The sequence below is a fragment of the Buteo buteo genome, chromosome Z (assembly GCF_964188355.1).
Source record: "Buteo buteo chromosome Z, bButBut1.hap1.1, whole genome shotgun sequence".
Taxonomy (NCBI): domain Eukaryota; kingdom Metazoa; phylum Chordata; class Aves; order Accipitriformes; family Accipitridae; genus Buteo; species Buteo buteo.
In genome coordinates this window covers 64,869,294-64,891,022 of record NC_134204.1, presented here as the reverse complement: position 1 = coordinate 64,891,022, position 21,729 = coordinate 64,869,294, and the positions used below count along the sequence as shown (strand labels likewise).

At 37.7% G+C, this 21,729-nt stretch overlaps 1 protein-coding gene and 1 long non-coding RNA gene across 3 annotated transcripts in view; one reads left to right on the top strand and one right to left on the bottom strand.

The window, feature by feature from the left end:
• KCNN2 (potassium calcium-activated channel subfamily N member 2) overlaps nt 1–17,405 on the top strand; it is a 72,407-nt gene extending 55,002 nt beyond the window's left edge. The window contains exons 5-8 of the mRNA XM_075021509.1: nt 7,525–7,635; nt 10,161–10,288; nt 14,884–14,953; nt 16,798–17,405. Of these exons, the coding sequence (XP_074877610.1) occupies nt 7,525–7,635; nt 10,161–10,288; nt 14,884–14,953; nt 16,798–17,085 (597 nt within the window). The 3' untranslated portion in view covers nt 17,086–17,405. The remainder of the gene's footprint in view (nt 1–7,524; nt 7,636–10,160; nt 10,289–14,883; nt 14,954–16,797) is intronic.
• The window catches only part of LOC142027395 (uncharacterized), an 82,598-nt gene continuing 68,549 nt past the window's right edge, over nt 7,681–21,729 (bottom strand). For both annotated transcript variants that reach the window (XR_012649123.1, XR_012649124.1), the window contains one exon: nt 7,681–7,861. This is a non-coding gene — a long non-coding RNA (uncharacterized LOC142027395). The remainder of the gene's footprint in view (nt 7,862–21,729) is intronic.

The window sequence follows — 21,729 nt, the reverse complement described above, 5'->3', positions numbered from 1 at the left end:
AGACAATAGTAGCCAGGCAAATATTGAATATATGAAAGTATAAATAATGGAAAACTATTTTAAGTCACCTTTTTGGCTGAGATGGAATAGTTGTCCTATTACTCATCCTGTTTTGTTTCTGTGTTGCAAAGTTACACAACTCTCCCAGTAAACAATGACAAATGCAAAACCACATTTATACAACACCATTTCCTTAGCCTCTGTCTGTCTTGTGGATGGATTCCTCCCTCAACTTTTGTATTGCTTGTTTTGGAGAGGTTTTTTTTACTTCAAGCAAGATTTTTTGTTTTCCCCTCCCCTGGTGGACCTCTAAGTCCACCTTCTAGAGACCCAAATGAACAAAATGCCTGTTTAAATTCTTACAGGATTTTCATTTTACACAGAGCAGCAGGAGGAATGTTGTGCCTTTTCTGGTGCAGAGCTAACTTTCCCACCAGAACCATATGTCTGCAAAGCGGACCTTCTCTCTCCCTCAGTGGATCCCAAGGGAAGTGAGCAAGAAATGTGGCAAGTGCCTTCTTTCAGCTACAGGCAAGTATAGCAGGACATTTTTGTGACCACTACAGCGCTACAGACTGCACTTCACTTCCAGTCCAGTAAACCAAAGCTGCCAGGAGACTTTCAGCTGAGACGCTGATACAGCGTTGCTTCCTTTCTCACCATTAGAACCCTCCAGGCATATATATGACCTCCAGGTAGTTGCAGAAATGGCTCAATTCATTGTTATCTTGTGAAGTTATTTTGGAACCTTACCAAAGAAAGAACCAAGAGGAAATGCCAGAGGCATTTGCTTAGAGTACAGGGTTTCTCTGCTGACCAAATGCTGTTTTCAGTGCAGCTTATCAGCCAGTGCTAACCACTATTGTCTTAGATAACCCTTTAGTTGAAGAGTTGCAAGCACCTCTCTGGCTATCACTAAAGCTGAGCCTTTACCACAATGTTAGATGTAAATGCTAAACTTTATTTAAGCCTGAACTCTGCAGTTTTGCAATCAGTGTGTATTGCACCAGTGTGAACCCTGAGTCTTGGCACTTGTGAGCGGTAGGAAAGGCATTGTCTTCATCCAAATTTCATAGCCTCACCCTGACTGGATACTTTCGGCAACACCATCTTTTTCCCTCTAGCTGCCATGGCTATGTTTGCTGTGATTTGCCATGATGTGAAATTCTCTGCGGTAACTTTAAGTTAGTCAGCTTTGGTCTGGCGGTTCTCATGATGACAGCAGAAAGCTCAGGGTGGGCTGCATCAGTGAAGAGGACAGAGGACTGTGATTAGACTGCTAAAGGCATCTCAGCTGGTATAGTATATAGTAAGTGTATTGATACATAATCTCGTCAAGCCACAGCAGGATCTGGAGGAGAACAAAGGCAAAGTCAGGTCTAGTACTGTGATGTGTACTGTATAATTGGTTAATACAGACCTACTATCTATCTTTATTGTTATTTATATTCTTGTAGCACTTCAGGACTCATAACACCTGATCCTGTTGATACCAGTACTGTATAAAGACAGTAGAATTATATAGTCCAAATTCCTGAACAGTTTACCATCTCCATATAGGAAAGAAAGTGGGGAACAAGGAGGCATTATGTAGGATAAAAAGAAGTGATCTTGGCACACCAGAATCTTAAGTACCTTCACTGATTTTGCTAGGCTTTGTAGTAAGTAAAATCCTAAAAAAGAAGGGGAGGAATTAGAAAGAAAACTATATATTAAATTTGTACGTGTTTCCAGGGAGCTTTTCCTAAGTCAAGAGATGATGCAAAGGATTTTGTCTGAAAGGGCTTATTAGAGCTCAAATGCATGAGATGGAAGAGCCTGGAGTCATAAAATATTGCAGTTGAGGACAAATGTTCTATATGTGATGCCATAGAGAAGGGAATCGATGGACAGAGCACAGTAACATAGTAAAAATGATGGGCAAAGAAAATAACCATTGCAGCAATTTCTGATATGGCTAAGAAAGAGATAAATTTGCTTTCTTAAAGCAGATGAAAGGAAGCTTGCAGTAATTCAGAACTAAGTACCAAGGGGAGAGACTGTGCAGACAGATAGGGAAAGTTCCAGTTTATGATGCCTAAGGGTAAAGTGAAGGATAACACCAAGTAATAGTTATTTTGTTCTGAAGGGTGTGTTTAAGCATTTGTTAAAGTTGCTAAATTTAAAGTGTAACTTAAACTACAATGAATTTCACCTTTCTTCTCTTGCTGTTTTCAGATAGTGTGGGCTTGACGTCAAAAAGCCAATGCCTGTTGACATTTTATTTTTTCCCTCAACTTAGTCCATTCTCCCATTCATTTTCTAAGGAATATCAGTCATCATTTAGGCTTGTGTAACTGAGAAAATAATTAGCCTACTAGTGTTTAACAAATACCTAAGTATATATGTGAGTCAGATATCCACATACACTTATTTCTATCAGGGCAACTCACTTTGGATTCTAGGCAGCAAAGAGAGGACTGAAGGAAGGCTTTCATGGATGTCGTGGTTTAACCCCAGCCAGCAACTAAGCACCACACAGCCGCTCACTCACTCCCCCCTCACCCAGTGGGATGGGGGAGAAAATCAGGAAAAGAAGTAAAACTCCTGGGTTGAGATAAGAACAGTTTAATAGAACAGAAAAGAAGAAACTAATAATGATAATGATAACACTAATAAAATGACAACAGTAGCAATAAAAGGATTGGAATGTACAAATGATGCGCAGGGCAATTGCTCACCACCTGCGGACCGACACCCTGCCAGTCCCTGAGCGGCGAATCACTGCCCCCCCCTTCCCAGTTCCTAAACTAGATGGGACGTCACATGGTATGGAATACACCGTTGGCCAGTTTGGGTCAGGTGCCCTGGCTGGGCATGAGAAGCTGAAAAATCCTTGACTATAGTCTAAACACTACTGAGCAACAACTGAAAACATCAGTGTTATCAGCATTCTTCACATACTGAACTCAAAACATAGCACTGCACCAGCTACTAGGAAGACAGTTAACTGTATCCCAGCTGAAACCAGGACAATGGACTATTGCTTACCTGCATGAGCATTTGAACTTAAGGCATCCTTCTTTGACCTGAACAGGAGCAGCATGTTTAGAATTTAAGATATGAAGAACATCCTAAAGTTGTTTGCAGACACATCAAAGTGTTTTCATACAGGACAGATTGACAGACAAGGGGAGTTCTGTCCAGCGTAAAAAGCGGCAGGCCTTATGCTTCAAGGTTGTACTGCTCACAAATGGAAGTTTTATATCACCGTCAGAGATCTGATGCCACTGCAGTCCAGTGTTTGTTGCTTTGCCCAATTGAAAGATTGAGGATGTGTCATATGTTTGTTTTCAGACTCTTGCTTTTACTGAAGACTAATACACACCAGTTCATATCAAGCAAGAAATATCGTGTATTCAGGATGAGGTTCACGTGCTTAATCTTCAGATCCTTGCAAATAGGAAATAGGCATTGCTCAGCTCATCGGCAGAATCCTGGTCTTCTTGTTTTAGAGAAGCCCATTTTTAAATCTGTGATCCTTAAGGGCTTCTGGTTTAGTAGATAAGTTTGTTCAGCCTCTACATGCTTTCTGAAAAATAGAAAAATTCGGGTAGATCAGCTTTTAAAACTGGTGGTTGCTGACAAACCCTTGATCACAGAGTACTTGAAAGAAATCAGATTAATGGATGGTTAATTCTGTTATTACCTGTTTCCATTAAATGGAGCAAATGAGCAATATAGTAAAACTTGTAACTTTGGCTTGCCCAAGTTGCTTACACCGTGTGTGTTGTAGTAATTTGTGTTGAGATTATTAACAGCTGTGTCTAAATTGTCAACACAGCTTGTAACTGTTCAGTGCTTCATTTCATGTGAACACATAGACAACTTTTCTGCATAGAAAAAGAATTCTGCAATTTTGAGAAACCATGAAAGCAGAATTGTTGTGTTTTTCAAATTTGCCTGAAATCACTGAAAACCTGAATAGTCAGTAGCAATTAATTAAATTTTTTGGCCATTTTTTCCCTTTCTTGTGAAATAGGCTTGTTCTGATGTAAACAGTTATGAACATTTACTAACTAGCACAAACTGGTGCTTTTTAATTCTTTGAAATCTGACACTTGCTTTTTCATCTTTTACTTTAGCCACACTTTGAATGGACTGTTCAATGGGGTGGAAGTTGGTGGCTTTCGGATACATGTATCTCTAGCTAAAGCTGCAGTGGACTGATGAGGGAACTTTATGAATATTCTTTCATTCTCTTTTTCCTCAAATTTTGACATATTGCAAGTCCTAAGCACCCTTAAAATCAGGGTGCTTACCAAGCCAAAATACACTACAATAACTCTGTAATGCAAAAGGTGGACGGGGGCTGACTGAGGAGTGCAGATTCCAAACAGAATTAATTACTGCTTTGATATTGAACATATATACATTCCTGCCTTTTTAATTTCTTTTGTATTATATATAATTCCCCTGAAAGTTAAGCAAGAGCTTGAAGCAGTGATTTAGTTTATTTACTTCAAAACAGGATAAAAAGAATGATGTTGGAAATTATAAAATGCAGTAATCAAATATAAGACTTTTTAGAGTTTTATTCTCAAAAGAGTCCTTCTTGCAGCTGAAATAATTATCGTGGTGCTTTTATGTAGCCTAAGTCATTTTAGTAAAAAAGTAGCTGCTGCATTATGTAGTATTGATTTTAAAAAAAGCCCTGAACATACTGGTTTTCATGTGAATCAGGATATTCAAAAACAGGGCAAGTATGATCTTACAATGCTACCATTTTAAAGTAACTGTATTTCCTCTATTTAATTTCCATAATTTGAATAATTCTCACTTTATTAGTATTTTTAAGGATGCTGAGATCTGTAGGGGAGCCATATAATAGTGCAGAGCACTGTAACTTAAAATATTAATTAGCATCACGTGCCTTAAGTGGAATTTCAATCTTATTTCTGTAAGCTGTTAGTTGTTTAGAGAATAAGCGTAATTTGTTCTCCTTCAAGGTACTGCAAAATGTAAACATGCAGATAGTAGAATACTTCCTTCTTTTGCAGAAATTATAAAAGAGCTCATTTTCATATCCTGAGATCTCATCATATCCCACGAAGCCCAGAGGGGTAACCTAAACCTAGAATATCTTGCTGTTGCAGTAAGCTATGCTGGAGATAAGGAAGATAGCAGTGCATATACACTATAGAGGTGATTGTCATAGCTTGCCAGTGACAGTATTCTGCTGCTGCAGGCAGTTTCTTTCATGTGAGATATAAACCTGCTGTTTTTAACAGTGTTTGGCCCTTATAACTGCTGTGCCACTCTGAAAAAGCATGAGAGTTAATCTCAAAGGCTGGAATAATTTCAACTCAAACCATATTCCTTTTGTCTGTCACCATTCCTCTAGCCTTTTTGTGGGGGGCTGGGAAGGGGGACCTAATATTTCTCTCCCCTGGTAACTTGGCATAAACAGCTTTTTTGTGCCATTTTGCCAGTGTTGTCTATATCAATAATCTCGTTCCATTTTAGCATTTTTGCTTTAAACAGGCAGAACTCAATCTATGTCATTAAATCAACACCTGGCCCCAGTTATCCGGACATACTGGGAGAAAAGATGTCTACTTTTCTCTCCATATTCTTGCTATTGTATGGGGTAATTTATTTATTTGCCTGCAGAGAAGTCTTCTACGTATTAGCACTTCCCTCCTGCCCTCCTTCACAGGAAGGATACTAAAGGAGAGCTGTCTATTTTCTGGGGAGATAGGGCATGTACTAGAGCATCTCCTGCCTAGTCCTCTTCTCAGAAGGCTCGATGCATTTCTGAAGTGCTCAGCCTTGAGCTGCATTGGCTGTCTTCTTTTTTAACTCTTACTGGGATGTGGAGAAGCAAAGAAACTTACAGCTCCATTTTGACTCATCTCTTGGAGAGAGCAAGACTTCAAGTAAATTTCATGAACTTCTGTTGGCTCAGGGTTGGAGAACAGAGGGAGAGCAAAGCTAAAGCTTAGTATTGAGGATGGGAGAGAAGCAGGAAATGCAGCAAAATTACAAAGGACTTATTGAAGGGAATGATGAGAGTGGTTGGGGATAGAAGCTGTGATAGGTGAGAACTAATTGCAGAGAATTAGGTGTTTGTGAGGGAGCAGATGGATTTCTTGGAACAATCTACCAGGGGAATGGAGAATTAATTAATTGGAGACTTTCACAAAATTCATTGGGTGCTTCAGTAAGTAAGCACAGAGAGCAGATTCCTTTTTTTGAGGACACTATGTGAATAAGAGTTTCCAATGAGTTAATTTATTTTGCAGTCCCTATGTGTTTATTAGTGGAATTTGTATTTTGGAAACTAGATTCAGAGATTTCTTCTGGATTTTCTGGAGAGAGTAAGGCAGTTACAGAGGTGGGGAATGGAGAGAGAGTAAATGGGAGAAATACAGAAAGAGTGGAAGAAAGCTCTGCAAATGGGAATGTGGTAAGCTTCAATGTGCAACAAGAGATTGCTTTATACTGGAGAGTAACTGACACAGGTGCAGTAACAACTAGATCAGGTGATGTAGAAACAACTAGGGTGAACCTGCAAGTTAAACACAGCCTCATATATTTAATGTGATTTTTGTACTTTTTAAAAAAGAACCTGTAAAGATTTGTTTTAAAAAAAAAGACTAAGGCAGCAGAATTTATTAATAATGTAAAGTAAATTATACCTCTAGATGTGTATAATAGACACTGCTTTTCATTACGTGGCTCATTTTAGCCTCCTTTCCTTTCCTCCCCCCCCTCCAAAAACATTTAAATTTGTAATGCTGATAAAGGCACTATTTCAAAGGGACAGGCACCTGCTGGCTTTGGCCTGTTGTGAACATGCATGTCAGTGTATATACATGCATACGCATACATATACACAGCACAAGTGAGAAAATTGATACCTTATCCAAGTTTTGAAGAAATGGTCTTATGTATGTGTGCTGTTTTAAATGGTAATAAGATAAGCAGAAATGCTACAGGAAAAGATCATTGAAAGACTCAGAGAGCAACAGGAAAGTATACTAACATGATTAAATACAAAATTTATTATTATTTTTAGGCCCTACAGAAAATCCTAAGAAGCTTTTCTCTTTTTGTATGCTAAATACTAATCTAATCTTATTTCCTCTTTAGCAATTGCTGTAACCTTGAGACAATTGTTAAGAACAGGGTATTCTGCATTTTTTTTACTAACATTCTGGGGTTTAGAAGTTGTTTTGATCCCCCCCTTTATTTATACACTAGAAGTGGGATGTGTTCAAATTTTCAACCGCTGCAGGAAAAAAAGCAGGACTTTTAAATGATGCTGCTCGCAAATTATTTTGATGCCTTGACAGTTTACCCGCCTGTAATTACTGACTTTTCCTATTACTCTGAACTGAAATAGCTGTAGCGTGTTCACTATATTTACCAGGGATGAATCACCTGATGCCTGCCGTACTTGCACAGCAAAGGAGAAATTTCAATTAAAAACTCTGCAAAATGCAGTAGTAACATCTTGGGGGTTTGTTTTATTGTTTTCAGGGTGCTGGGTGCACTGCACTGGTGGTAGCTGTGGTGGCAAGGAAGTTAGAACTTACCAAAGCTGAAAAACATGTGCATAATTTCATGATGGACACCCAGCTAACTAAAAGAGTAAGTCACACTTTATATTCACAACTGAAAGGAAATGTGTGTTAATTTATTTCTGCATTTGTTTTCAATAGTCTCCTGCTCCATCCTCCTACTGAACTTTTTCACGGGTGCAATTTTGCAAGGAGGAGGAAGTGAATGCCTTGAGCTTTTCTCTGAATTGAGGGCAACTGCGAGTTCTCAGCAGACTCTGAGGATTTGAATACTCTTCTGTAGAGGGTCCTTGCACCTGAAAGATATTTGGTATAACCAACAGTTAAATTCTGTGAAACTAAAGACTTGTATTAAACTAAAAAAACTTTCACGCAGCATGTGAGAATATATAAATTTTTTGTAGCTAATATAGGTGAAATGACTGATATATACAAGAATTTCAAGCTATGAAGGATGTTCTTAAGACAAAGACATATTCATAGTTTGTGCGAGACAGTCTTTCCAGTTCCTTTGTGTACTCAGCACAGGGTTCACTTGCCAGCACACAGTACTGAAGTGCCTTGAAAGATGTTTGTAGAAAATAATATTTTTAGAGGATGTTATTAAAAAAAAACCACGTAGAAATTATTAGAATTAATAAAAAGAAATTTTAAAGTTTTCTTTATGAAATATGATTTAAATTACAATAACATCTTGTGAAGTGAAAGAACGCAGTGAACAAGGCAATAGATATCCTTTATTGAAATAAAACAGGTCAGTGTTGAGGGAACAAGAAAATGAGTAGGAGCTACACAGTCCTCTCAATTTGTTTAATTTTCGTTGCTGAGACAAGCCAATGTGGAGAAGGTCCTTACGCTCACAACACGAGCTCAACAGAGCTTGTCGTTACTGATGGTGTGGAGAGGGATGTCAATGCCTGAGCTGGAAACCAGGGCTCTGCTCCAGGCGGGAAGGAGGTTGGCTGACTCACCGCAGGTCTGTGCAGCGGTGCAGTGCTGCGCTGCCACGGGTCATCTGCTGCAGAGAGCTGCGTCATGTCTCTACACGCTGTGTTTCCAGGACATGTCAGCACACAGCTCTGGTTGTGCCGGCTCCCTTGTTTCGATGCTGGTCACCACTAGCAGCCTGTATCTCCCCTAAGCAGTCACGGTGGGGAAAGACTAAGGATGAGTGGGAAGGCAGTTCTCATGTAAGTATAAAGGGTGTCCGACTTGGAGTGTCTATCAGAACTTTTTGATGTACACTCCTACTATAGTCAGTTAAGGTCTTGTTGATACTAGACCACAGGCAGCAATTTGTCCCTTCCTAACACAGGCACTTTTCTAGTGTAATCTGACAGCTGAGCTCAAAGTGTCTTTCAGGAGAGAAAAACATTGTGTAAAGATTGGGCAGATTTTGAGTCTGGTGTTCATTTGTGCCTGTTAAAGTTTATTTTATTCAGCTATCCTTCATATAAATCTAAATATCAGTCTAATACTGTACCCAAGTGGTGCTTTGGTAGCTTCAAACTCATGAGACTCAAAGCACATGAAAAGCAAACCAAGCAAACAAATCTGAGATGCACATCAGGTCACAAATCAGTTACGCGGATACTAGAGAGTGTTCCTCACAGCCTGAAGATAGCCATACCTTGTGGAAATGCAAGGACTAGGTAGAGATTTTGAGGAGGTCTCTAAAATGTAATTGTGCTTCCACTGAAGTCAGGATCAAGGTTCTCCAACACTTCTACACCTACAAGGTGGGGACCCCTTGCTGGGAAGAGCTATTGCATGGCATTCCTGCAATGTCTTTACCTAGACATTGACTTAACTTTGATGCTGCAGTGACTGGCAGGATATAAATTTGGAGGGAGGAAAAATAAAGATGAATAATAAGGACAGTTTGCAAGTAGCCTAGTCATTCTGTTATTAATCAGCATTGCACTGAAATTCTTTATCTGTTGTTTTCAAGCAAATTTTGGAGCTCCGAAGAAGGAAGTGTAGGTGGTCTTACCTTTAACATTTTATGGAAAGCCTTATTTAAAAAAAAAATTCAAAGCACTTATGAAATAGAACACTGGCCACATTAATTGACAAGATATTTTTTCACCTCCTCAGAGAATGGTAAAAAAGAAAGAAGAATAAAAAAGTAAACAAAAAAAGAAAAAAAATATGTTCAAACATCTCTGAAATTTAAAAGACTCTTAAATTGCTAAGAGAATTAAGAGGTAATAACCATAGAACAAGAAAGAGAGAAATTTTATGATCCTATTAAGTAAATTTAGTTAATTACCATACAGATAATGCATTAGTATTTCCTCACTGTAATTTATATTGCTATAAACACCAAATGGTGCTAACTCTTTTAAAAAGAGAGACAAATTATTCCCCGATGCAAAGAGAACTGGTCCCAATATTATAAGTAACACAGAAATTGCTCAACAGTCCCCTTGGTCCAGTTACAGCTTTCTGCCCTCAGTGCTGCAGCTTCTTGATGTCCCCACTTCCCACAGTTAGGCAGGGTTTTAAGTGCTTTAGAAAGAGTTTATACCAGAAAAGACAAAACATGACATAATGCTACTTTTGTCAGCCTAGTGTTTTTCTTTTATTAAACAGGTGAAAAATGCAGCGGCCAATGTACTCAGGGAAACATGGTTAATTTATAAAAACACAAAGCTGGTTAAAAAGATAGACCATGCGAAAGTAAGGAAACATCAACGCAAATTCTTGCAAGCTATTCATCAGTAAGTACTATTTTGCTTTGTTTTCCTCTCCAGGTGTTTTCTCTCTTAGTTTTCCTTTCCCTCATAGTCACTCTTAGTCCCCATGTCCCATCCTGCCCCCTCCCTTCTCTCCCCACTCCCCTCCCCTTCACAGAACATTGCTCTTGAGGTTGATTTTTCTCTCAGAGTAAAAAGATAAGGTTTTACTGTATTACCTGTTTACAAAAAAAAAAAAAGTATGATGGCTGTGTATGTCCAATCTAGGGTAAATCAAACTTGTATTTTTTTTAGAAGTTTCCCATGCTTCTTGAATTATCTAAGACTTTTTTTGTCTTTTGCCACTGGGACTATCCTTTGTTGTTATGTATTTGCTTACAGGTAGTAAGAAACAAGCTACAATAGAAGAAAATGAAAAAAAAATTAATTTGTAGTAGATGTTTTAAGAATTTAAAATCAGAATGACGGGATAGAAGAGAGCCTATGAGTATGTATATAGTGTTTAATGAAAAGAATATACATCAAGCATCATTGTACACCCCAACAGCAATTAGTTGCCTCTCTCCACCATGTAGTCTCAGTGCATAAAATCAAATGTTGGTATGTCAGCTATGACCCCTGGCATCTGTTCTAGAAAATGGGACTATATGCCAACAGTTGTTGCATGACCTTTGAGCACCTCTGGCATGATTCACATGAGTTCTTCCCCTCTACTGAAATCTTAAGAGGTTGAAAACAAGCCTGAGAACTGTAGCCAGTGGTAGGATTAAGCTGAATTATGGTATTGCCAGACTGTAAGTATTTATCTAAAATTCATAATACATATTTTTCGTAAAGCACATCAAAACCAGCAGAATTGCACAATGATTCAGTTGCTATTCCTTGGACTACATGGGAGTTAAAAGGGACTTTTGTCCCCAGGAACCACACATTCTTCTTGAGGAATGGTCAGGACCCATGCCACTATTTGTCTCCTCTACCTGAGGTAGCCATTTGTACAGCCTATGAAATTAGTTTCCGTGAGATACTGGAGAGATGTAGATAAATTAAGTTTAATTTTGAACTGATGTTTTAATAACTTTTGAGTGGGGGTCTGTGTCTGAGCCAACCTGTGAGGAGATGTGAGGGAAGCATCCAGCAGGAGAAGAACACTTATGTGTCATCTGGCAGGAAAAACAGGAAGGAAAGGCCAGGTTACCATATTTCCTGTTAGTAAATTTAGGCTAACAGTCATTGTTTCTCTGTTTCATAGCAATATTTTACAGCAATGGGTAGCTAAGCTTAAGGTATAAGTAATCTATAAACCTTGATTACTATCTTATATTTAACAAACTTGCAGGATTACATTTTATTCTGCTATTGCAGAAATACTTGAAGGAGTAGAAAGACAACAAAAGGCGAGGCATTTTTTATGTGGATATAAAAAGTATATTTTCCCAGTTTGGTCATTCTGCTTAGCTTAAAGGATTGGGAGGCAGAGAGGAGTGGCAGAGGTTCTGGGACAGAGGATGCCATGTCCTGTGCATCCTTTGGTGGACTCGAATCCTTGTTTGCAAAGGTTATTCCTTAACGTTTTAACTTTGCTATTTATTTTGTGTGTGTCTGTGTGTGTGTCTGTGTGTGTGTGCACACACACATGTTCAGAGAAGAATCTAAAAAGCACAGCAGGCTCGATCTGCACGTTTATGTATCATTCAAGCCCAGAAGATCTTCACAGGATGTAAAGTGGTGTTCTGAATCTGCCTTAAAAATTCATTAATCAGGTGGGGTGAGGAGGGTGGCAGCAGTAATTTTTTCCTCACTGTGCCAGCCAACTTTGAACAGCTGTGTTAATAATGCATTTCCCTCTGTCCTTCAGCACTTTGCATCCCATTTCCAAAAGTTTTGTATTTAAGGAAAAAAAACAAAAAGGAAAATTTTCTCAATATGCTGAAGAATGTTCTGTGGATGAAAACACTGCTCTCTAGCAGTTTGCTTTCTTCCAGCTGTAGCAGAGTGGATGGGTGCAAATTACTTTTTCTCCCTTTGCATCTCTGAACTTTCCTCAAGTGATTCATGGTAGTATATGGCTCTTTTCCATCTTTCTGGATTCTTAGGTTTTTATTGGTCCCCCTCCTTCACCTTTCCAACCATTTCACTGGAGACAGAAATAAAAGGAGTGAAGTTTCAGGGCCACTTTTATACAAGAAACCAGAACAGATCATGGTAACAGTCTCAAACTCACAGTCACAGCTCTAAAACTGCCTTCAGCTGGTCTGCGTCTTTTTTGCTTCTCATGCACGCTAAATAAGATGAAGGTGAAATTATCAGTCTAAATGATCCTATTAAAAGACATTTTATGTATGGTATGAATAAGAAAATGTACAGATAATGGGAAAGTTTGAAGCTATTGCAGGTTCCTTCTTCATGAATGCAAGTGAATTAGACTCTACTTCAGGCAGTTACTAATTGAAAGAAGTAGTAACTCCCTAGGACTTACCACCTGCTGAATCGAGCCCACTGTGCTCATTTGGTTGTTTTAGTATATTTTACAGTTTGTTTTCTTTTGTTTTGTCTCTTTATTTCAACAAAATGAAAATAGAGCTCGGAAGTAAGTTGTATAAGCTGTTCCTTTCTAAATTTGCAGAATTTACCACTGTCTGCATGCAAAAAATAGAGTCTTTATTTGTGAACTTCAGTGGTCTGATTGCTGCCATGGAAACGCGATCGAGAATCATGATCTTTTGCTGTGATAAGTGAAGTTCATAAAATTAAGTTGTTTCATATTTTCTTTTAATGAATTTAGGAACGAAAGTCTGACAGTTTTCTTTAAATCCGGCTGCTGCAGCTAAAGACTTGCCATTATCTAGAGATATATTTTTACAGTCTGTGATAGGTATTGGGTTGGTTACTATGAGGAATTATCATGTTGGTGTCAGCTGGTACTTGTATTGCTACAATAACAACATATTTCTTGGAATTTTAAAATTAAAATACTAACTGGCAAACAGATGAGTTAATGACTCTTAAGAAAAGCAGAAAACACATGTTCCACAAATTGAGAGATGCTCACCAAAACACTAGGGTTATCATTCTCCAGTCAAATCATTACATGCTTACCTCTGACTAATTATTCTGTTCTGAGACTGTGATGATATAACTCCATACCTTGGAGACTACTCTGTATTTTTTGCTTTAGAATAACTCCAGTTCATAGTCTGCATTTATGTTGTGCTCTGAAGGAAGCCTCCAGGGGAAGAAGAGCATATGACATGCCAGTAACAAGCCGCTGGAATGTCAATTTTATGTGAACAATTGATTTCTACCTTAACACTTATTTCCATGTGTTTTAAAAGATATTTTACTCTTTACAAGTTACTTTCTCATGGTGGTTAGCCTAGATATGCAAGGAAGGGCTCGGTAACTAAAGATACAAACAGAAACTTCCTGATTTTGGAATATCTCCAAGAAGGCTTTCTTTAAACAAGCTTTCTAAGTAACACCATCACTGAGAAATAGGCAGAATATACATTAGCAACCCACCTGCCACGAAATGCTGCTAAACTTATTTTCATGTGACAGCTGACCAAATGGTTAGCTTGGTTGGCCCTTAACATACTGGTAGACCGCATGGTATCTTGTAACACATTGTTTATAACTTGATATGTTGTTTTTGAAAAAATGCTATTTCCTGCTTAGACCAGCCACCAGAAAAGTCACTGAAAGTCCAAGTATTTCTCTGTTGGGAAATGTTGAACAAATGACTTGTACTTAAGGGCAAAATTACTTATTTGTGAAAATTGCATCTGCAAACTACTCCTCTAGTAGTCAATCTGAAAAACATGGACTTTGTTTCAGGGAACACATAAGAAAGGTCATATATATGTATATATCTTTCAAAGAATGTGCATAACTAATAATAATACAGATAGGCAGGCATCAAAGACAAAAATATATCCTTGCTGCTTCTTTCATAGCTTTTCAGTGCTCTAGTTTAAATAGTGCATTGAAAAGGAATGTCTAATTTAAGTTTAAAATATAATTATATTTAGAATCACAAATTATGTAAGCAAATCAAATGTATTGGCAAGTGTGTTGGTTATTTAGCTGCTGGTCAGATGGAAGTTCTGTTTAAAAGTAATGAGAAACTCACTTATCACTGTATTTCCATCAGGTTCAAACACCTGCTAACCCAATCCATTTCCGACAGAACAGGGCTAATACCTGTATCTAGTCATGTAGGCATGGGAAGATTCTTGATTGCTATAACATTAATGATGAAAACCAGTTGCTCTATGTTTCTTCCTATATCTACTTGTCACGATACTGAGGCTTTCAGGAATGTTTTGGCTTTCTTTCATATAGTCTGGATAAACTGTTATCTCCCTTCTTGAATTCAACTTTGACCATGGCAAATGGTATTCTCAAGGACATCACATTCCCTTGCTCTTTCCTTTTTTGCGGTGTTGAAGAAGCATGCTTCTCATTGTAGCAGGCACATGACCAATTCTGACTTTACACAAAGTACTCAAGGCATTGTCCATGCAGTTATTTGCTCTTGTAAGTTTTGTGCATGCTTTTTAGAAATCCTAATGTGACCACATACACAAAAAAAACTGACTTAACATTCCACTTTTTAGATTAAGAAGTGTAAAAATGGAACAAAGGAAGCTGAATGATCAAGCCAACACTTTGGTGGACCTGGCAAAGGTTAGTAGGCAATTACTGTTGTTTTAATATTCATCCTTTCAAAATGAAGAGTTTGTAAGTGAAAATGTTATGCATTATACATGCAAATATTGTTAACAAGTTTGTTATTTGTAGAAATTGAAAATATGTGTGTGTTTTTTGGTAACACCTACTGAATGAAACATCTTGTTTATGGCTCTGACAAAAGTTTGAATGCACCATAAATTTTTTTTTTGTGCATTTGAAAAAGATTTCACAATTGAGAGGCTGATCCTGAGAGCTCCTGAAACGACTGCAGTGGTCATGGTAAATGCTGAACCGTGAGTCGGCCGTAGTAGTGTAGTGCTGTGTAGTAAAGAGATTTCCCATCCGGTGCTAGTGACTGTGCCATGAGGGACCATAGTACACAGGCTCTCACACAGTCTGGAATTAGAGGTTCTGGTTTTCCATTCCTGTTGTGTTATGCAGCAGTAACTTTCAACAAGTAAATTTAGGTCTGTGTTTAAGTTTTTATAATGAATAATAGCTGCCTACTTTACCTATACATCGTAAGGCTTTATTAATGTTTTTTAAGCCATTTGAGATGAGGTAAAACAGGCTATTCAGTTGCAAACTGCTTGTCTATTGTTGCTGAGATTTTTCATTAATATCAAATAATACCTAGAGAGTTAGAGGGCTGAGCTGATAACATTCCAGGTTTCACATTAGACCTCAGTATTTAACAGTTACTTTGATCTTAATTTGAGGCTACATTAGAGGCATTAATGGGCTTTTCCTAAGGGTTTCTTGTACACCTCTTCATGTACCTTACAACCCCCCTCAATTTAAAGTGCATCAAAGCAAAGATTAAACTCTTCAGTGTTCGCTGCCCTTTTGCTTTAGAGAACCACCAGGCAACTTCGGTTGCTGAAAATACATTTCAGTCTAATGCTTCTCACAACTGATAAGGACTTTTCAGATACTATTTAACATAGACTACTTTGCTTTCAAGGGTTATGCTAGCATCTTGAAACAGGGAGCAGAGAAATGGGTTATTGAAACTCATGTGATACTGAAGTGCTTTACATTTCAGGCAGTCAGTCATTCAATTAATATTCATTCCCTTTGGATGGTTTATAAACTTCAACCAGTTTGTCTACTGAATTGCATCCGGTTTAGGCTATCAGAGGGAGAAATTTAGTCATTATTTTTAACCGGTTCCAAGTATCTGTGAAATAACACATTTCAGATTACATTTTTAGTGACCACTATGGCATTTTAAAGTACACCCTATACACTTGCCGTAACCAAACATTGTTTTGTAGAGGGCAGATAGTCTGGGGAATGCAGAAGCAGAGAAGCATACAATGGAGTTTTTCCTCCTTGCACTACATTTCAAAAACAATCCACTCACCTACTCTTACTACAGCCAGTTCAAGAAAACTTCATCAGTTTATGGAGAAAGCAAATGAACAACATTTGTGTTCTGCTTAGAAGAATGAGGGTGTTTAAAACCAGAGGAAATACAGAAGAGTCAAGGATGGATCACAGCTTTGGAGCCTTCGGTCTTCTGGTGGCTTACACAACTGACTGTTGACAAAGCTTAGCATGGTGCATTTCTAAGAACCTGAACTTCCAAAAAAGGTCTTGTCTTTTGTCTAATTCATTTAGACCTTGTCATCTACACTTCTGCTCAGCAAATTTAGTAGAAGGTTTATTCTCTATCTACAAGGAAAATTATTTCACAAGACTAGACATTGTTATAATATTCATATTCTTTTTTTTGTGAAGTGCAAAAACATTTACAAACCCTTGTAGAGTTGTGCTGCTTGTTACAGTATCTGTAAGGTCTCTCTAAACCTTTGTTTACATCCTTCTACTTTCAGACTCAAAACATCATGTATGACATGATTTCTGACTTAAATGAAAGAAGTGAAGATTTTGAGAAGAGAATTGTTACTCTGGAAACTAAACTGGAAACTTTAATTGGTAGCATTCAAGCTCTTCCTGGACTGATTAGCCAGACAATCAGCCAGCAACAGAGGGATTTCCTCGAGGCTCAGATACAGAATTATGATAAGCATGTTGCCTACAGTGCTGAACGATCGCGATCTTTGTCAAGAAGAAGGAGATCATCCTCCACAGCACCACCAACCTCATCAGAGAGTAGCTAGAAGAGAATAAGTTAATGACAAAATAAAGACTTTTTGCCATCATATGGTCAATATTTTAGCTTTTATTGTAAAGCCCTATGGTTCTAACCAGTGTTATCTGGGTTCTGATGTCAGAATCCTGGAAACCTGAACACATTTTAGGCCAAAATGAGTGAAAACTCTTCTTTTTTCCCCCCTCCTCCTCTCAGATGCACAGTGAATGCACCTATTATTGCTATATTAGATTGTTCCTCCTGTAATTTCACTAACTTTTTATTCATGCACTTCAAACAAACTTTACTACTACAGTATATAATATAATAAAAAGGTTAATTTCTGCATATAGTTGCTTGGTTACTTGGACTTAACAACTAAAAAAAGCTCACAATTTAAAGGCCTAATTATAAACGTCTAAGAATCAAAATTGAAGCTTAATAATTATCTCTCAGTATGAAAACTAATTCTCTAAACTTTGCTTGCAGTGGAGGGGGAAAAAAATCAATATTCATCTATCAGTGTGCTGTATATGTATAGTCATTTTAAAAGGTCACTGACAGCTTCGATTTCTGAAGTGATTAATTAAAAATATAGTTTATCCTAGAAAATAAGTTATGAAGTACGCTATGGGTTTTTTAAATCTTCTTAGGGCTTTTGTTTAACATGCATTGGTACACACACATAGATAATATATATACATATATACTTATGTATATAAAATTATTTATGCAATGCCCATGGCAAAGATCTTTTAAACTGACTATTTGTAAAACTACTGGCATGCAAAAAGCACAGGTAAAGTCCTGTTCATTTATTCAGAGTCTCATAATTATGCCAGGTAAGTATGTCCAGACAGAAGCATCACTTTCAAGCTGGCAGTCTCCCATTAATATTATTTGGGTTTTGAAAGTGTTAGGTTGCTAGTTTCTCCACTCCCTTTTTTTGTGTTTAATGCTTCTGGTGAATGACTGACACACAGAATTATAGTATACACAATTGTGTGATGGCAGCACAGTGTTCTGTATACATTATGTTTGGGTAATCCCCATGGTTTCTGCTGTGCAGTCAAGCTTAGCAAGACACTTTTAGCAATATTTCCAAAAACTGTTGCAAAAAAAACCTGCTGTAGACTGGAGTTACAGCAGTGGGGATCTGTGATGCTTTACTTTCATGCACAAATAATGTGGTCTCCTGCTTTCTTGGGAAAAAAAAAAACCACAAAGCATAGTGTACACATTCGTGAAAAAGATCTGGCTGACTTTTTGCCTGGTTTATATTCCAGAATAGGAAAAATAGGTAAGCTTAAATGCTCAGTACATGCGACTTCCATTCACAGTTCCTAATTATAAACAGAGAATTATTTGGCTTTATGAAATATTTTATAGTATTTGCTATTTATGAAATATACTAGTCCCCCCCATTCCCCCTCCCCCTTCAATTTACAGACAAAGATAACACTATAGCTGAGTATAACAAGTAAGCTTGTTTCCAAGGAATACATGTGTTTCTGAGGAATACTACATCTGCCTGGAATTAACTAACATGCAGTTGAAGGAAATGGGGATTGCTCCATGAGACATCGTGAGTTCTGGGCAGTAGCGACAGGCAGGGAAGGTAGTAATGCAGAAAGTCAGGGCAGAGCTGTGCTGGACAAGACAGAAGAGCTGTTCTTCCCAGCACCTGAAATTCCCCAAACCAAATACATAATCTGAAAAACAGCAGATGCTTTAGGCCTGTTTAAAATAAAGGGTCTGCTTTTTTGGGGAGGTTTACAAAATATATAACTGATGAATATAAGTTAAATCCAGAGGCATTGCTTGTTTACAAAAAGGTCAAGAGTTACTCCAACACTTTTTATGTCCTTGAGAAAGGTGATGACTTTGCAGTTTTTTTCCCCCTAGATGAGCAGGAGAGTTGCATGCCTTTGGAGTGCCTTGTTTACCAGCCTATGGTATTTTGTGACTGGAAACAATAAGCAATATGCACAGTATTTGCAGTTCTGCTTTTGTTTTTATGAAGTTCATTTCCAAAGAAAAAGATGGATATTACATAGTGCTAATCCTGTGCTAGCCCACTCCTAAACTACATCAGATTTTTGAGTGGTCATGAGGCCACCCGCTTTACACTGTTGGCAGCATTAGAAGTAGTGATTAATAATATTGGAAATTAATAGTCAAGTTTCAGAATTCTTTTTTTGAAGCTTTCTTTTGTCCATTCTCCATTTTTTGTGTTTAATTTAGAATATTTTTCCTGTCATTGAATGTGAAATACACTTGCTGTAGCTTGAATACATTCCTTTTTGTCCTGTCAGCTTGAACTAGCTCTTTTGTTGTTTACATCTTTTTTATATTTGTAAGACATGTTTTTTTTCTCATCTGGGTTGTACAACTGGGTTTTTAAAGAACTGTAGCTCCACGCTGAAAATTATTGGCAATCTGTCAGAGTTAAGTTTGAATTAAGATCCAGCTATAAGTATTGAGCTGGTTTATTCTGATGTGAAAGAGCAACTGTAATCTTTGACCTCTCAATGTCTTTTACACAGTAGGACGCAGGAGCTTGAACCTGCTAAATTCTTGTATCAGCTTTATGCAAGCAGAGCTGTGAAATGTACCAGGATTATCCCCATCATTGTTACAGGGCTCTGTAACAATCTGCCAAATTCTTTTGGATTCCTTTCTTTGTTTTTAAAACAAATAACAAATGATGACATCATGGAATACTCCAGTGCAATTTCTTAATTTACTCTAAAGTTCACTACAAAAATTTTATCAGCGTTTTTGGTACTGATGATTCTTTTCTTCAAATACCTGGCTCTGAAAAGCACTTAAGTGCTACATGTGAATGCAGTTGAAGAAAAGGTAGATATAAACTTAAGTTTAGGAGAGCACAAAGCAGTATGGGTTTGATTTTCTTACTCCTGATAAAAAACTCCTTTTATTCTTTCCTTGTTTGAGTTTTGTAGTACCACAAATTCAATTACTGTGGTTTTTTATTTCTAAAACTTAAGCTCCTTCACCATGTTCAGTGTTTGAGCTCACTAAAAGGAAAAAGTGGCGTTATGACGCATCTCTGAAACTGCTTGTGTGGTTGAATGTAGATTTTACTTTGAAAGATTGTCTACAAATAACAAGGAATCTTTCTCAAAGCATAAGGCATAGTTACTGTGTTACAGTTGAAAAGCTTCATGCACGTCTTGCTTTAGTCTCACCAATAGGAAAATTCAGCTTTCAGTTGCTATTGGACTTCTCCTTTTCACTACATTCCAAACACCAATTCCATTTATCAGTTACTTTGGAGTCTTGTTGCTAATCCCTGCATTTTTAATGACACTTAGCAAAGACATCTTGCCTGTAAGGACTGAAATGTATGATCACAAATAGGCTTATTCACCATGCTTAAAACTAAGTACATTGATTTCAATAGTATTTTTTAGTTACATTTAAAAGTTTTTGCAGGGTCAGAACAATACATTCACAGATATTATACTTGCAAATGCTCTGCAGTTCTTAATTCTGCAAATCGTTATCTATTGTAAGCCTGCAGATCTTCCCAGACAGACTTGTGCAACTCAGCCTTTCTTTACCTCCTGCTGCTCCATAAAGATGGATCTGATATGGAAAGAGCTTCACTATCTAAATGTTAAGCATCCAGCTTAGGAGCTCTAAACACTTTCTGGAAGTCCATACCTTTCCTTGTGAGCTATTTAAAAACTGTGGCTCCCCAGACTGGGTCTGAATCACTGTCATCATTAGAGGTCAAAGATAGGCATACTGGTTTACTGCCACTCAGTTTCTAAGACTCTTTCCATGTCAGATCATATGTGGACATTCAAATTGATACACTGCACACTAAAAGTATATCTAAGCATAAAAGAATAAATGGTTTAAATATGAGTGTCTTAATATTCAGAATAAAACTTATTACCCATATCAGTACTACAAATGGAAATTGTCTGAAAGCTCTTTTCCCCTAACTAGAAGTTACAAAAAATTCTTAGTAAGTTTCATCTACGGAAGGAAGATTTTCTGATTAGTAAGTCTGTCTCTCCATCTGCCAAGTTTTTGTTGCTCCTATTGTTTCTTTTTTTTAAAAGAAAGTCCTTAAAGTCCTTTTGCCTTTTTAGTCGACCCCTCTCAAAATAATTATTAAGAGGTAAGAAGCAGCCAAATAAAGAGGGGAAGGGAGGAAAGTGCTAACACTGCTGTGTCTCACTTTCAGAAACCTACCCCCGCATCAGCATATTGATGTGCTCACGTAGAAATAGTCACGAATTTCCTCCATCAGCTCTCCTGGCTACCTAAATACAAGCTAGCTGTAGCCCAAGAAGAGCACTCCCATATCAGTACAGTCCTGAGGTGTAACTTACACACATCCAGAGCCAACCATTTATGTATGTGGAACTTTATGCATAATAAAATTAACCTACATCTGTCAATCAGGGCTTATGAATCCTATCCTATACCTGTTAGCTAACACAAGTGCAGAGAAGACCGAGCTGTAATATCTGTTAGCCTTTTTTCTCCAGACCTTGTAAGGAGTATCTATAAGGATCTTTGCCCTCTCCATGACTGAGAGAATAAAGAAAAACAGATTCTTAGGAGACACTTTGCAGCCAGGTGTGCACAGGTATGGCTCTGACCCACCCGAGTGCCTCACCATCTGCATATC